Below are 16,683 nucleotides of genomic sequence, written 5' to 3' on the forward strand. Positions count from 1 at the left end.
GGACTCACGCTGTCGATAAGCTAACAATTGAAGTGGTACGACTCAAATCAAGTCTCGCATCTTTCTTACCTACAACTTACAACTTCAATTGCGAACCTACGCGGGCAACACCCATTTACCATAGTATTCGACATACATGAACTATGGGGTAACCAATTGCTATTCTAATTTTCCTCCGACATGGCGACAATTAGCTCACAATTATGCCACCTCTCTTACCCGTCCCGTCAAAGGCTGCCATACATGCCCTCCGAGGGCTTGCCTTAGGTACTTCGTGTGCCATTGGCGTAATACTAGAAGACCGAAGACGAAGAATCAATACTTTAAGGACTGCTGTTTCGAATAAAGAAAAGTTAAAATCGGCGAAGCAATATCACGGTACGGCCAATGCCGCCGCATTCCAAGTCGATGATGCCATTTTCACTGAATGGGATGAACTACACATACAACCGCGGGATAGAAGGGCTCCATTTTATGATGATTATCCCGCACTCGAAAAACATCTTAGACGAAAAAAAAGCGAGGAAAGTTTGGGTGCGAGGCATACAGCACCTCTAAAATTCGAAGATGCGTCCGAATCTTCAGTACCAACTTCAACCCATACACAGTTATCACCGCCGCCGCTCCCAATCGTACAGCGTAATACGACGCTCCCGAACTCTAGTGCGCGATTAGTATCCCCACCACAAATAAAACCCGACGACACGAAGATCGATGCACATAAAGTATGGCAGGAGGGCGACGCAACAATATCTGAATCGTACCCCAAGAATCCCGAAGCATTCATCAGTAGCATTACTAGTATTCTAGCCAATGAAGGTGGAATGAACTTGGATCAAGCTCTCGAGAGGTTTCTCTACGGGTGTAATTCGCTCTACTCTTTCAAATCATTTGACGACGATTGGATAGCCGTTTCCGCGCAACTTTCGAGAATATGTCAGAAAAGAAAGAGATGGGAGGATGCTAACAAGGTCCTTGCTACCACTATCAGTGCCGGTCCGCTTGACGAAAGCCAATACTGGGCTCATAACCCCATGTCGATTGTGAATTATTTTATGCGCCAGACGGATGCAAATGGTTATCGCTCTCCACATGCCGTCGCTGCAGCTACACATTTATATCTACCAACTTTCAAGGAAAAACCTCGATTGTATAACCAAGACTGGGATTTCATCGGGAGACATTTATTCACCCAGAACCTCAAAAAAAGAAAACACAATGCTGCTCATAGTATTTACTGGAGAATAGTCGCTTCTCATCAAGCAGATCCGGCGCACTTCACAGGGTGGGCGATTCAACAACTTTACGAACATAGCGACCACAAGCATGTCGTTAAATACTTCATTCTAAATTTCTCAAAGATGGAGCCTGGAAATCAGAACATTCAAAAAACCGTTGACTGCGTCATACACGCGGTGGAGCATCTTAAAGGCCACAAAGCTGAATCAGTCCTGGATGCACTCCAGGAGATGCACTTGCCGCGGGATCATTTGCGAAGTGCGTGGATTTTTCGCTTGTTGCAAGCCTGTTGGCGTCGTGATCAGGACTTCCCAAAGCTGAAGGCTGTACACGAAAAAATCGTGTCTCGGGAAACGCTTCTAAAAATTGGTCACCCACAGAGCATATACCGTGCTATGATGGAGATTTCCATCAAAGCTGGGGAGAACGATATAGCGCGAACATATTACGAAGAGTGCATCCAGAAGTATCCCGAAATGGCCAAAGATGTTGCTTCGAAAGGGTTTATAGCCCTGTCGTTTGCGAAGGCTGGAGACTGGGACGGCGTACTTGCCGCTTTTATTGAGATGCAAACCTCAAGGGATGGTCAGGAAAACCAGTATGACAATGCATTTATCATGGTCCTGCGAGAATTTGCAGAAAGCCATTCGGCTGTTGAGGTTCGGGATTTCGTATCCAAGTATATAAGCGTTCTCGGCGTCCGGATGCATCGCTATATTGTGACGGTAGTAGCAAAAAAATATGGCGATTGCCACGACATGTCAGGTTTTATGTCATGGTTAACGTACTGTGCAGATACTGGGTTCGCTTTAGATGCGGGTATTTGCAATGTTCTTCTTCACAATTGCTCTAAATGGGGGCTTTCTTATACCGAATTACGGGGACTCCATTCGAAAATATCGAAAATGAGCCCAGGCCTTACCGACGATGTGACTCAAAGGATCATGAACCAGGCAGCATCAACTACCGGCTCAATCAGGATACCGAGTCGATCACCACATTCAAGGGTCTCTACGGTTAAAAAACTGTCATTTACGGGAAGGATAACAAGCAAGCGGGATGTTTTTGAAGCTATGAATAAGGAGCTAAACGAGGGCATGCCCTGGCCGGCTTTTCAAATCTATAATCGGGCTGTGCGGCTCGGGATGCCTTTTTGTCCCCGTTGCCTTAGTCTGGCGGTGCTAGCATCCTTAAGGCACCCCAGTCACAGTTCCAAACATGCTATGAACCTCATACGGAGTGCCCATGAACGGGGTGATGACGTAAACCAAGCGGTAACGACGTACATCAAATATGAACTCAGCAATATCAATGTTGATGTAAAAGAAAATGTTTTGCTTCGCATGCGGAACTTGATTAGCCGTTTCGAATCATCACGCATCATCATCCAACCGGAAGCGATGACCCATATGGCTATGGTGTGTGCTGAAATGGATTATTCCGGGAAGGCGGTCGCATTGTGCCAGCTCGCAATGGACAAAAAGGGTACCAAAAATCAATGTTTCTCGAGACTGAGTACGAGAGCGTTGCTACGGGCCTACGCGCGGATACGAGACGTAGGAGCAATGAGGGACCTTATTCGCGATCTCTTCGCAAGCGGGTATTCTACCGATACGTCGGTACTTTCATATTTAAAATCGGCGAGGAGAATAGTTCAAAAATACGAAAATGACAAAGCGGCTGACACTATACGGGGTATCCTGGAGGAAGCTACTGCTAGGATGGTGAGAAAACGGGCAGAGCAGAGAAAGGAAGGGAAGAAGATGGCCGCCGAGACCCTTACGATCATGCGCAATGCGCTTGCAGATATGAAGATTAACGAGACTGCGGTGCCATTGGAGAACGATGCTACCACAGAGGAACAAACGAAACAGCAGGTTGGGAGAGATGTCTTGCCGCTTGTGGCTGTTCTTGGGTAACACTACAGCCTAACTATATATTTAGCGGGAGGTTTCACATAAAGCTAGATAGACTCGTGATAGAAGTTCCTCGTAGGAATATGTTTCGGTAACAAAAATTAGTCTTGATGTTTTAGACATACATGTACATATGTATGTTTACGTACTTAAGTAGGTACACAAGTACACCGTACATATGTACGTGTGGCTAAAGTGCTTCCACCATTCAATGTTCATGTGATTAGTTAATTACATGTAATATTGGATAATGCAGCTCTAGCTCGCATATTCTTGCAGTTGTAACACAAGTTCATTTTGATTGGTCAATTGGGTAGGACGTTCAAAGTGGGACTAAGGTTACCTAATATCTAGGTACCTTACCCTTGATAGGTTGGGTCTTGGCAAGCATGTGCTCTTACAAGGAACAAAGGAAAAAAGAGAAAAATAAGATTTCCCGCCAATGTCTAGGAAGGTTTTAAGCAATTAAGTTGGCGAACCCTGACAAAATCCGATAAGGGGTGGGTAAGAAAGTTTAGAAAGTTGGGAAGTTTAAAAAGTTTGGAAATGAATATCAGCGCGGATGGGACGATACCTCGAACCATCATGACCTGAGAAGAAAGTCAGTTTAGTTTTTGTTTTCTTAGCCCTTCCCATTTTTATTTTGCTTCCTCACGACTTTTGGACCCTTTTCGCATTAGTCCACTTTGACCCCTGATTCCCTTACCCGTACCTAGTGAAGACGTTCTACTTCTAGTACTACGGAAACCGCTGGTGATAAATAAATACTCCCAATTCGCCAGTTGCTGATTACTAGTGCCTATCTATTTAGTTCACTCCTTCGTTCATCTTGTAAGATCCGCCTGTCGAAGTCATTACCGCGATATTCCCTTGAGACCACGTCGAATTCCGTTCCTCGTTCTTACGTGTGGGCTATTTCTCCTTCCCTCGTCGATTGTTCCCGAACCAACACAGCGAATCCCGCATCCCGGATACCATACTACCGTTACCTATGATCGAAACTACAGTTCTCGTAGAAGAGCTCGCAGAGCGGCGATCTCAATACCATGAGGCCGATGTCGTCGTGGTCGGTGCTGGTGTCTTCGGGTGCGCAATTGCATATGCTCTCGCTGAACAGGGAAGGAGTGTAATTCTCCTAGAAAGACGGATGAAGGAACCTAACCGTATTGTCGGCGAGTTGATGCAACCTGGCGGTGTCAACTCTTTAAGGAAATTAGGATTGGGACATTGTCTTGAAGATATCGACGCTATACCATGTCATGGATTCGATGTATTCTATTACGGCGAAGATGTCTGCATGCCGTACCCCCGGATACATGGACTTCTAGGCATGGGAGACGAAAAGACGAATGGATCCGCGAAAAAGGGAGTACCAACAGAACCACCAAGACCCCAAGGACGAAGTTTCCACCACGGTCGTTTCATTATGCAGTTACGGCGGTCCTGTCTCAAACACCCCAATATCAGCGTATTCGAAACCGAAGCCGTCAGCACCATCAAGGGCTCGCACAATCCAGAGATCCTAGGTGTTGAAACGCGAACCGTCGACGCCGCTACGGGAGAGAAGCGCCCCGACTGCTTCTTTGGCCAGCTAACGGTCATTGCCGACGGCTACGCCTCCCGCTTCCGCAAGCAGTACATCAACCAGGCCCCCGTTGTCCGCTCCAAATTCTACGCCCTCGAACTCGTTGATTGCCAACTACCTAGTCCGGGCTACGGCCACGTCGTTATAGGCGCCGCGAGCCCAGTCCTACTCTACCAGATCGGCACCCGCGAAACTCGATGTCTCGTTGACGTACCCGAAAAACTACCAGAAGCTGCCCCTGCTAAGGGTGGTGTGCGCGGGTACATGATGAACGTCGTACTCCCCGCCCTCCCGGCCTCTGTCCAGCCCTCCTTCCGTGCCGCTCTCGAGCGCGACCCCCGCATTCCGCAGAGTATGCCTAATTCCTGGCTTCCACCAACTAAACAATCTACACCCGGTCTCGCCATCCTCGGTGACGCTATGAATATGCGACACCCCCTAACTGGTGGCGGTATGACAGTAGCTCTAAACGACGTTGTTCTCCTCCGAGACTTATTGTCACCCCAAAATATCCCCGACCTCTCCGACGCGGCCGCGATAAATCGAGCTTTATCCGCTTTCCACTGGCAGCGCAAACGCTTAACAGCCATCATCAACGTGCTTGCCATGGCGCTATACGCATTGTTCGCGGCGCAAGACCGGGAACTAGCTAAGCTACAACGCGGGTGCTTCGCGTATTTTCGGAATGGTGTCACACGCGACCCAATGGGTATGCTTGGAGGTTTAATACCAGACCCGTTGGTGCTTGCCTATCACTTCTTCTCCGTGGCGTTTCTGGCGATTTGGCTTGACTGCAAACAGACGGGTCTCTGGAAGTTGCCGGTTTTGCTATGGAATGCATTTTGGGTCCTTTGGACCGCAAGCCGTGTCTTCTTGCCGGTTATGTATCGGGAGTTACTTGTATAAACGAAGATGGCGTTCTGTAAAGGTTTACATTTTGGTGTGAATACCAAATAAAATTCGCAAGGGGTTCTACTTAACTGTAGTAACTCCCGTTATGAAGAGAAGATATATCCAACTAAAGAAAAGGAGAATCGCGTTACTTGTATTTGAAGTCGGTTGGTTTACCCTACCCGACGTGGCGTGGCATACATAGAACGGAGAACGAGAATGAGATATACGGGTCAAACGTATACACCTAATACCTATTTAATTATAATGATTAAGAGATTATAAGATCCATACATGTTTACTTAAGTTCATCAGCTAGAAAATTAGCAGCTAAACTTGATGAGTGCTTTGATGTAGATTTATCCCTTGTCTACTTCCTCTTATACACAACTCAGATTCAAGTCAAGCTTACGTAGACCATGATAATCAGTTCTATTGTTTCCTACATAGGCAGTAAAAAAAAAAATCTAGTGAGAAACAGCGACGAACTCTTGGTAACTTCCTTCACCAGCGTTGAACAGACTTCACCTGTTACCCTCGAATTCCGAAGCGGTTTTTTGCGGTTACCAGGGCGGGATTCGAACCCACTACTCTCGATGAGTCGGCCAGGCGTTAACCACTACGCGACCTGGGTCTCTCTTCGGTGTTGTCCTCCTTCTTATTGGACATTGCTCATGTTACGCAATATAAATTTACACTGGTTCTTGCCTATTTTCTCGTAATCAGATTAGTAGGATTATGGGTATCTTGAATTAATAGTACTTGGGCCATGAAGAGCATAGATTACGCAGAAAACCAAAGATTTTATGGTGGAACTTTTTCTGTATTCGTCCAGATGGATATCTATAACCTCAAATTCAAACGCCGGAAATACAACGCATTGCAATGAACTATGGCTTGCCGCGTAGCTGCCATTAAACCTATCCGGCCCCCTTTTCCCTCATGTCAATCGTCTGCGGTATACACCCATCATCCAGCTAGCACGTAAGACCGCTAGACCAACGGCCATCTTAATACTGTCTTGAATAACATTCAACTTGCTCCCACCGACCTCGTGCCAATCAATAGGCACCTCGGCGACCTTGATACCAGGGCTACTGCCAATAATTGCGCCATCATGACCAAGGACCGGCACAGCGGGGGCCGACTCGGCCAGCATAAGCATCTCGATATCGAAGATCCAACCCTCGGCATGCATATATGGGACGATGTGCGGTAGAGCAGAGCGTGAGAAGAGTTTGAATCCGCATTGGGTGTCGCGAATACGTGAAGTAGCGGGGGGCGTCAAGATCATGAGGACGAGGTGAAAAGAGCGCATAAGGAAATTGCGCAGAGCCGAGCGCTTGACTACGGCCTCACTGCCCACAAGATGTCCCCGACTACCAATCGCCACACCACGTCCTCCGCCATCAACGACTTCCTCGCATCCCTCAACCAACTTGCCCAAGTCGCTGAATCGCGAGGCGCCGTCCGCGTCTGCAAAAAGTGCGTACTCCCCACGTACATGGCGCAAACCATGCGTCACACCACCACCCTTCCCACGATTATGCTCGAGCGTAACAACGCGGAGAATATCATGCAAACCCTGCTCTCGCGCGAAATCCAGCGCAACTTGTACCGTCTTATCCTTACTCCCATCATTCACAATCAGGATCTCATACCCAGCCACATCCTCCCTAGGCGCGTTCTTAACGTGCCGACGAGTAGAACCTCCCGCGGTACGTGTCTTCGGGTTCGAGCGTGGGGAACGGCCGTACGTCGCATCGAGGTATTCGACTGCTTCTTTTAAGGTGGGAAGGATCCGGTCTTCTTCGTTGTAGGCCGGGAATACGACGCTCATGCGCACTTCGGCAGGCTCGATGGACCCGGTGTCGGCGATGGAGGGTTGTGTGGGGTCGTCGTTAAGGGTGCGGATTTCGCTTGCGTGACGGTCGGCTAGCCATCGGTCGTGCCAGCATGGGAGTTGGCGGCGCTCGGTGCCGGTTGGGGTTGTAGATGTATAGGTCTTTTCGGAGGGGAGGACGGCGCGGGGTTTGGGTGCTATGAGGTGGAGGACGGCGTAGAGCTGTGATTTAATTAGCTTAGCTTAGGTAGGTAGAGGGTAGAGCTAGGAATTGAGTTCGTACAGCATAGAAAGCGAATATGATTAGTCCTATGAAGGCTGCCAGTAGGGTGTGAGGAGGCGTCTCCTTTAGAATTGATAGGAGCTGATCCATGATTGCAGTTGCCATCACGAGGCGCGACAATGAATTGAGTCGGCGAAGTAGTTGTTCACATTGGGGATTTGTTGGGGTACGGTAGTAATTACACCTCTTGTTGGTTATTGTTGAAGAGGGATTGGTAGACAGCCAATTAAAAAAGATGTGAAAGTTCAGATGCGCCGGTGATTGATTTGAAATCCGAAATTGACTTTTTACCGTCCGTACAATAGAAATTGCACAGCAACGGCGGCTGCACTTTAAGCTTCGAAGTTTAAAGTGGCATGGCACATGTCACGGCGGGATAAGCTTGGGAAAGAAGCCACGTCTCTAGGGTTCTAGGGCTAACCAATCAGACTTCTTGCATCTTTCAGCACTTAATTTAGGTGCCAGGAACCCCATCCCTGATGAAGTTTAGCGATGGAAGGACCCCTAAAGATCGACGCTAAGTATCCCCGCAAACATGCAGAGCTCCTAACTTCAGCTCTCAGCCTTAACCTTGGAACTCTTGTCTCATTTGTTTATTCATTAACCATGTTCATACAAGTACAATCTCTTATTACTCTGTAGCTCCAAAAATAATTAATAGTGCGAAAGTAAGTAACAAGATCAATGAAGATCCAAGTCCATTTGTATAAAAGAAGTCCAAAATGGACTTTAGTGAGGGTTGAGGACCTACGCAAAATCCACATGTAGGAAGACAGTGAACTACCTAGACGTATATGCGTATAAGTCACAGTGGTAGAACTGGTGAAGTATCTTATACAAAGTCATCTCATTCTATACCCCCAGAATCATTCGCACTCTCAACAACCACTTGCAAATTCCTATGCACTTCTGCAAGCACCATTGTGCTCTAAAGTTAAATGGCCAACTCTTATCTTCTTCTCATTTATTCTCTAACAATTGAGGTACCGCTTGTTACACCTGAAGATGTGTACAGCATGAATCATTTCAATAATATGCTGTGTCATCAGCAGTGTAAATCCTGCAATGCGAGATTCTTACTGAGGAATCAATAGGACCTCGATCGCTTAGTTTGAATCATGGTGGCGCAAACCAATTAATAAGAGTGGTGGCAACGATTTATAAAGAATGAGGCTTAATATTTATAATAGGCCCCCGATCACCCACCAACCGCAATAAGAAATCCGGTACCTGTACTTGATGCATAATGAACCATATGTGGACTTCCGAGCCGTTTGAAGTACGGTTCAAGCTGCGGCGAACCAAGACCAGAAGTTGGGGGTTGCTGCTGCGTAACTAGACTATTTGGTTTGGGGCACTTCTTTTGCTGCCACGTGCCTTGAACAATACGGAGCTGTTGGAGGAAAGGAGGTGACGAAGAGAAACCGGTAACCATGTCGTTTCGTAAGCAGGCCAGCCCAAACCCGAATACCACCTCGCTACGTGCGAGGAAGTTCCTATCTTTCGGAGTTCAAGACGCATCTGTTAAGTTGTCAACTCCAGAAAACGATCTAGTTCGCGACTTTATCTGTTGCTTACCCATCGTACGTTGAAAAGACAAATGCAGAAGTTCCAGCCCGCCACGATGGAGCTCGCGTTATCCGTAACGCTTGTGATATCATAGAAAAAATGAAGGATTAGGTAGGTAGTGATATAAGCGAGGCAATCTAGAAACGAGAAACATCCCGAGCGCTACCTACCATCCGACACACAAAGACCAATCGATTGCCCTACTGGAACAAACTCCACACGAGATATCACATATCAAATTCTCAAAATCAAACAATGCGGCTGACTTCTTACAGCATAATCCTCTCCTACCCAATCCCCATAACCCAGCCCCCACGACACCACCATAACAATACCAAGAAAGTCGCCAATCACTAGGCGCCGTGTTTCGGCCTTGAAGTGTGGGATCTTCCCAGGGGTCACACGCGAATGTCTCAAAAACGAACGAATAGAAGAGCTCCACGGAGGAGGGAGGGATAGCAAAAGTCCGGAAATATCCAGGGGACTATCGATTTGGTGCATGCATACAGATAAGGCGTTCAAATTTGCAGGCGTGACCTCCAGCCGCGATGATACCTACCCAGGAAGTAACTTATTCGTACCTTGGACTTGGTAATGACAACTTTATGCACAGGCCTTGTTACCACGGTCTAAAGTGAGCAATTGCATCGTGCCGGGCTACCTAGGTAGCTTACTACCGTGGGGGTGCTCAATATTGGAGAAAGAAAGGTGGCGCTGGAGTTTACGGCGCTTTGTCTCAAGCCGAGGGGTACCAACAACAACATACTCCGGAGCAAGATATCCGTGTTTGTGTCCATGGCGTGGAATATTAGCAGTAGTTGTGGCGCCTCGTACGCAAGAATTACGAAGTGGCGTCGACCGGTCAGGATCTCGGAGTTCGCTTGTCCTTGTTACTCGCGATTCCCGATACCGTCGTCGGCTTTCGACACGTAGACGGTGGAATTTCGGAATTATTAGGTATATACCTAGGTACTTTTAACGACTAATATTCGAAAAGTTTGAAGAGGCATTTCAAGAATGATGTGAGCTAAGATTAGAATGTCCGAGTTCTAGATTTTCAGTAGTGCACAGTCAAGTCAAAACCAGCCTATCATAGTAAGTTTCGACCACACACCATGGACCTTAGCGTGGGCGTGTTACGTGGGATAGGTTCGGAACGTCCCGACCTTCCCCTTACAATGTAGCGAGGATCCCCTTGCTCGGCGCCGATGATTTTACCAACCACGTTAAATCCTTTTTTTTGCCCTCATCGAAAGCGATTACGATCTACCCGTAAGGCACTAGAATTAATAAAAATTGGGCGCTTTAAGGGACACAAGAGACGAAAAGTCATCTTGGTCATCCATTATTTCATTTTAAACAAGTCTGTCGCTATGGGCTTACCAACTATCAATATATATCAAGGCTGCCCCAAGACCGGCGCCCCATTTTGCTGGATCTGTGTAGGATATCCTCCACTGAACGTAAACTAGGTATATTGCGAAGCATCCGTTTAGATATAGCTTTAGCGAGTGGTAATAAGGGGTATCTTGCGACCAAGTCGAGAGAACCATCGCCTTTTTTTGCTAGATTTGGTTTCTGGTTTTTGGGCTATCGTTTCCGACGTGTCTTGCGTTGTTTCGGACGTCGATACTGTAGTTTGATTGATTTTCTCTTGTATAGCATGATCTAGTTGAACAGAATCATCTGTTGTGATGGCGGTAGCAGTCACACTCTGTCTAGTGGGGTGTGTTGCCTCTATCGACATCTTGATCTCACTGCCGTTATCGGCCGGTGGTTTGGATTTAGACAACCTTCGTCTTTTCCTTTGTTCCGGCGGAGCGGGAGTTGCTATAACCTGGCCAGCTGGCTTTTCCGCTTCCGCGTCTAGGGAGGGCTTGTTATGCCCTATCGAAAATCTTCTTGGCGCCTTTACAGGGGATGCGCCGACAGCTTCTGTCCCGGTAGACACATGTTCCGCAGCACTGTAATCTTCCGTAGGCGGCGAGATAAACCGTGGAGCAACAGGGTAGGGTGCTTGAGGTGGCGCGATAGCAACTCCAATTGATGCGATAGAGGAAGTAGAGGAAAAATTGGCAGAAGTATTTGATGAAGGGGTTACCAAACCCATCCGCTCTATAACAGCCGGGCTATATGAAGTAGGTGAGTCCACACTAAGCGTTCGCCGATGCATAGGACGAGGTGCCGAAAAATACGTGCTTTGGGCATGAGGTGGGTAGTGTCGATCGGTCTTTGTAGGAAGCTCGATAGTCGTCCGCGAATTGGCGGTAAGTGTACGACTGGATTTATCGCTAGAAGACGAACTTTTCTGGGAAGTGCTCGACTGATAACCAACACTTGAAGGTTGGTGATGTGTAGCCTTATTATTTATTTCCAGACCATCGTCGGACACAATAGAATTTCTCGAGCTCTCGTTGAGAGATACGCGTGTGCTCTTTGGTGCTGAGTCGTTGTCTTTACCCAATATGATGCTAGATTGTCCCTGTGATAATCCCGATGGCGGCCTTGGAGCCCGAGTTGTGAGCGGTGGAGGACGTAAATATTCGGATTCCTTCCCCTTGATACTCATTGCACCTCCACGGTAGTTAAAATAGTCCAATGCCTGGGAGTTGGGCGGTTGACCTTGTCCGGGGATGCGGCCGTTGGGGTGACTATAATTCTTGGGGAGAGGAGCAATAGGGGTGTTGTGGACCGCTGCGTATGAAGCATAAGACGGTGAACTTCCAACCCGCGGCATTCCAACCATATTAGGTCGGTTTGCCAGCATGGCAGCCCTGCGTCTGTTTTGCTCTATGATTTTGGGCCTATCGGTTTGTCTCCAGTATGCAGGGGCTCCGGATAAAGCATCGGCAGCAGCGTGCGTAGGGATATGTTTATACGGTGGCTTGACAGATTCTTCCTTCGCTTTCTCAGCCTTCTTCGCATTATTCTCCTTCACTTTGTGCTCCTTCGCTTGCTCCCTCCCTCGTTTTATTACTGAAATGACCGACATGACGAATCTAAGCCACGCGAAGGTGACGAAGCTTAATATTCAAATTAAGGACCAGAATGTATGAAACAGAGGTCAATGGGTTGACATTAAGTCCTGCGGATCGTGGTATCGTCAATCTCCAGACGGCTAGCTGGGCCCTAGATCGCGGGACGCCAGAAGGTCGGTCGTCATTCAAGATACAGGGACGAGTTGAAGTAATAATGGACGATAGAGAATATCGAACGGCAAGATAATTCTATAACAGCAACTGACACTCTTGAAGGTAGACGACGACACTTTGTATTCGTCCTGACAATAGATTAGGCTGGGGGAAAATATGCTTTAATCGTTGTAGATGGTGGTTAGGCCATAAGAGAAACAGCGCAATGAAAAAGGGAAATAAAAAGTATCAGAGGATCGATATACAAGTATGTTGTAGAGCTATTGTCCACAGGTGCTAACGGGTAAGTAAAACAAGTAACAACTTCCGCAACTTAAAAAAGAGAAGGCAGAGCTAAATTCTGAAGAGGGTTCGTCTTTACATATGGCATATGCATGCAGGTTAACAGACTCGAGCCTAGAGTTGGGGCTACCCAAGTATATGTAGTGTACCTAGGTATACATGCATTGGCATGCCTGCCCACATATGTAGGTACTCTAGACTGTGGTGGCGCTCGTCGAGGTGCTTGAACGGGATTGGAAACTTAAGATTTGCGCAAGTAGTAAGACTGGGCGTAGTACATCTCGAAATTGATTAAATTGCTGACATGTCAAAGGGAAAGGAGAAGAAGTGGGCGCTCAATGAATACTTATTGTAACCCCAATGAGACGAGACTTGTTTGCTTATCATGTGAGGTCGCATTGGTATTTCAACCCACACGATCTGCTGCATATGGGTTGTATTTACTGCATACGCCATAGTACACCTTTGCCGTATCTCAGTATGATACTTAAGGTAGAGAGTCTGCACAGGACCATCATATTTTGAATGGCCAGTGTGAACATCCAACACCTACCAATATGTCAATAACATTAATCTTAGAAAACATAGGGACAAGATGAGTTTGTAGTTTGATACGGGTTTCGATACAGAGAAAAATGATTGAATGGGCGGTATGAAAACCCTCCGATAGATATGCATGAGAGATAGTGAAGCCTCGTATTCCAATCCGACCAAACAGACCTCCATTTATCCTGTCAATAAGAGCCACAGCTGCATCGACGCCTTGAATCACACACTATCAATTTTATCGGTTCAGCTCATGCAGTCAATTCGAAAATGACGACGATAGGGATCCGAGCCTATGGATTCGCACGATACAGTGCTAAAGTTGGCGCATTGAAGCCTCAGATTTGTTACCGCTCATAATCAAATATTGACATGTACCTTTTAGGTATATATCAGCCCCAGGCCACCGCCTCGAGCATAATAATTACCACCTGCGGTGAAGCTCGAGCTTATTGAGTCGTGTCGTTATTCTAGAAATTATCTTGTCTTCTCAAATAATGTAAAAGGGAAAGTTTCCGGCGAAAGATAATCCAGGCAAATACTTCGTACATGTACCTACATACATTATAGATCCACAATAGCTAGCCCCATAAAAATCAATTACATGTCTCCAAGTACCCAAATACCCAGGTACATATATCCACACTTTTAGTACCTAACTAAAGTAGGTACATACATCTTGATTTCTACATGCCAACATTGAATATAGAAATACATCTTTCTGTTTTATAGTAATAGTTCCCTATATACATTGTCTATGAATCGGACAAGCCTGAGTTAGGGCTTCTTCATTACCTCTTTGAAGACGGTCAAAATTCTGTTATTACCATCGAATAGAGTAAACCGAGCACCTACACTATCCCACATATAATTGAGACAGACACCCCTTTTCTTTTTCTATTTTCCAAAGGCTTACTTGCAGACTATGAGGTTTTTATCGCTTTCTAGTCTTCGATTCGTCGATGAAATGAAATGGATGATTTTACGTAAACTTAAAACAACGACTGAGAAGATACGAAGCTGCTTGACATCTAACTATAGAATGACGAAAGACAACTGTTACTAGCATTATTAAATATGTCTGGATATAAAGGAGGCAGTCCAAGCACGTTGGCAAGCCTAGGCACGAGGTGAGGATAAACATAGAAATTCATACCTAATTTCGTTCCCCCAGATTGATATCTATGTAAACTTGGTTCAGATTTCTGATTCCGGTAAATACTGAAAGTTCTAAAATAGGAATGCTGAATAGTCTATCGACAAAGAGAATGACCGAATGCAATTATTACAGAATCTGTGGCCCGCTAGGCTTTTACTCCTTTGTATATCCTTGGCGGGTATGTATGGGCGACTGATTTTCGATTTTACTCATGATGAGTCCCCAATATAACTCGTCAAATTTTATCGAATCACCTATTATACACTTATTAATAAGTTTTTAAATGGCATTAAATCTGAAGAGAGCGCCGACAACATGGGGAACGACAAAGATACAATGTATGTTAATCCCCAAGTTCCTTTATGCCTATTGAAGCTAAACCTACCCGCAGTATGGTGGATAGCCCGGCAGAACCGATTGTAGCAGAACTACCGGGTTCTCGCTCGAATATGCTACCTCAGGGCCGTGTGCTCCAAAGCCCGAATAGCCTTGGCGACCGTTATAGCCTACTTATATTCCTGAAGGGTTTGGTTGAGGGGCGAGACATTAGACCAATCATTAATACGACTCTGGATAAAACCATCGATATATCATCAGACTTCAACCTTGACGAAAATGGGAAGGCGGTGGAAACGAGGTTGAGGGGCAACGAAGCCGCCGGGACTCTTCTGCTCGAATTAGACGAGCTTATCGAACTGGCGAGGAGAAACGCGAGTGTCGAGAACGAGACTCCAGTCATCAAGGACCAAGCCATGAAGGACCCGGTCGTCGAGAACGCAGATGACTGGGTGAGAGGAGCGGTTGAGCTCCGATATCGAGATAAACTACTGGACGGCGACTCAAATCTCCAGGTGACGCTGCAACGAAGTCTGGAATGGGCTGATAGATGGGCCGAGGTTCGCTTTCGATTCCTCCATCACTACCTGCGTGATGACCCAACGTATTACGGTGGTATGGATGAAGGAGGCATGCGTAAAGCTGGACTTCGGGCGAACGCCATTGTACACGAGAGCGGCGTTGAGATTGATTGCGAATTAGCAGAAAGTAAATGGTTTACGGACGAATATAGAGAGTTATACCTGTATGTGTATGGTCTAACTACCAAAGAGGGTAGGCGACTATGTAAGTGGACCTTATGATATTCCATGCTGTGACTAGAGTCTGATATAAGTGGTTAGTGTGCCTTTCTGGCTGGATGGACCTTAAAGGGTCTCTGAGGAACTTATTCCAATGGGTTATTAGTTATATCAATCGTGTTGTTGACTGGCGTCAGGACGTGCTCAGGAAAGCCATCCAAAATGCCCTGTCAGTACAGCGCGGTGGCAATCAAATTCGAAACGTAAGAGGTGCTCATAGACAGAACGAAGCGATGCTACACAGCGTAAATCAATCGTACAAGGCTTTCATCCTGTCATTGCGAGCTATCATGAGCGAAGCAAACCTTGGGAAAACGTTGCGAACATCGACCTTCAACACTTTCAACACCAGGATTACCGATCTGACACGTCTAATTCGTGTTAATCGCTTAAACGATACACCTGGTCTTAAACACACTTGGTCTAGAGATATGCGCGCCTGGCCGGCAAAATTCTCAGACTCCATGGTATTTCCCGCTATACCAACTAGGCCAAATAATTCACTCATTCCAGGTCGATAGTAGGGTTAATTTATATATTTGTTCTTCTATAATTCGAGTTAGATGTGTATAATAATAGAGAGAGGTGATTACCAAATAAATCCAATGTTGACGGGAGATTGGTGTTGCCTTTTATATTACGTGGATTATGAAATCGTTAATGCATGGTAGGCAATAAAAATAACATCAAGTAATGTAATAATAGGCAACAAATGCCGGCACTAGACATCTATATATGTATTAGGGTAATAAGTAAACGAGTGCAGGTAGGTAATTAAGTTGATTAGCCACACTTCTTAAAAGATATCAATACTTGCGGGTTATAACCTTAAGGGGTAATGTATCTCAGACAAGTATAATGTACACTAGGTGCCGGGATCTATACATGTAGAAAATACCCACTACGCACGAGCCATGTCCCATCACTTAGCATCATCCAAAAAATTCCGAGGGAAAAAAAAATCATACAATAATCTTCAAATGTTCCTCAGCTTGAGTCTAAGAAAAGTGTACCTTGCTCGGGTATTCATTTGAGATGCATTATACTATTACTTTAAACAATTTCTCATTCTCTGACTTATT

The 16,683-nt window shown here is 46.2% G+C and overlaps 5 protein-coding genes and 1 pseudogene across 6 annotated transcripts; 3 read left to right on the forward strand and 3 right to left on the reverse strand.

Moving 5' to 3' along the window:
- The first annotated feature begins 3 nt into the window (after positions 1–3).
- On the forward strand, positions 4–3,380 carry F4822DRAFT_387102 (uncharacterized protein). Its single transcript, XM_051456780.1, has one exon. It carries the CDS (start codon positions 204–206, stop codon positions 3,156–3,158), a length of 2,955 nt encoding a protein of 984 aa, XP_051319889.1. The 5' UTR covers positions 4–203; the 3' UTR covers positions 3,159–3,380.
- Positions 3,381–3,400: 20 nt separating this feature from the next.
- F4822DRAFT_387104 (SE-domain-containing protein) lies at positions 3,401–6,020 on the forward strand. Its single transcript, XM_051456781.1, has 2 exons — positions 3,401–3,756; positions 3,967–6,020. The coding sequence occupies exon 2, from the start codon at positions 4,147–4,149 to the stop codon at positions 5,644–5,646; it is 1,500 nt and encodes a 499-aa protein (XP_051319890.1). The 5' UTR covers positions 3,401–3,756; positions 3,967–4,146; the 3' UTR covers positions 5,647–6,020.
- Positions 6,021–6,194: 174 nt separating this feature from the next.
- On the reverse strand, positions 6,195–6,265 carry F4822DRAFT_t8 (annotated as a pseudogene). The gene has a single exon. The product of its transcript is annotated as a tRNA-OTHER (tRNA).
- A 306-nt stretch (positions 6,266–6,571) lies between these two features.
- On the reverse strand, positions 6,572–7,847 carry F4822DRAFT_424584 (glycosyltransferase family 2 protein; the record flags this gene model as incomplete). The annotated part of the gene is made up of 2 exons (XM_051460175.1): positions 6,572–7,696; positions 7,758–7,847. 2 exons carry the CDS (start codon positions 7,845–7,847, stop codon positions 6,572–6,574), a joined length of 1,215 nt encoding a protein of 404 aa, XP_051319891.1.
- A 2,488-nt stretch (positions 7,848–10,335) lies between these two features.
- On the reverse strand, positions 10,336–13,062 carry F4822DRAFT_387108 (uncharacterized protein). The gene has a single exon (XM_051456782.1). The coding sequence runs from the start codon at positions 12,316–12,318 to the stop codon at positions 10,831–10,833; it is 1,488 nt and encodes a 495-aa protein (XP_051319892.1). The 5' UTR covers positions 12,319–13,062; the 3' UTR covers positions 10,336–10,830.
- A 1,794-nt stretch (positions 13,063–14,856) lies between these two features.
- On the forward strand, positions 14,857–16,343 carry F4822DRAFT_387111 (uncharacterized protein; the record flags this gene model as incomplete). The annotated part of the gene is made up of 2 exons (XM_051456783.1): positions 14,857–15,587; positions 15,644–16,343. Coding segments are annotated over 2 exons (1,210 nt in total), but the record flags the coding sequence as incomplete, so codon positions are not given.
- Positions 16,344–16,683: the final 340 nt, after the last annotated feature.

The sequence above is a fragment of the Hypoxylon trugodes genome, assembly GCF_022578975.1.
Source record: "Hypoxylon trugodes strain CBS 135444 unplaced genomic scaffold F4822scaffold_1, whole genome shotgun sequence".
NCBI classification, from domain to species: Eukaryota; Fungi; Ascomycota; class Sordariomycetes; order Xylariales; family Hypoxylaceae; genus Hypoxylon; species Hypoxylon trugodes.

What these genes read in the sequence shown, in the direction of transcription:
- F4822DRAFT_387104 (XM_051456781.1), top strand. Translation starts at nt 4,147, where the DNA reads ATGATCGAAACTACAGTTCTCGTAGAAGAGCTCGCAGAGCGGCGATCT.
- F4822DRAFT_387108 (XM_051456782.1), bottom strand. Translation starts at nt 12,318, where the DNA reads ATGTCGGTCATTTCAGTAATAAAACGAGGGAGGGAGCAAGCGAAGGAG.
- F4822DRAFT_387102 (XM_051456780.1), top strand. Translation starts at nt 204, where the DNA reads ATGCCACCTCTCTTACCCGTCCCGTCAAAGGCTGCCATACATGCCCTC.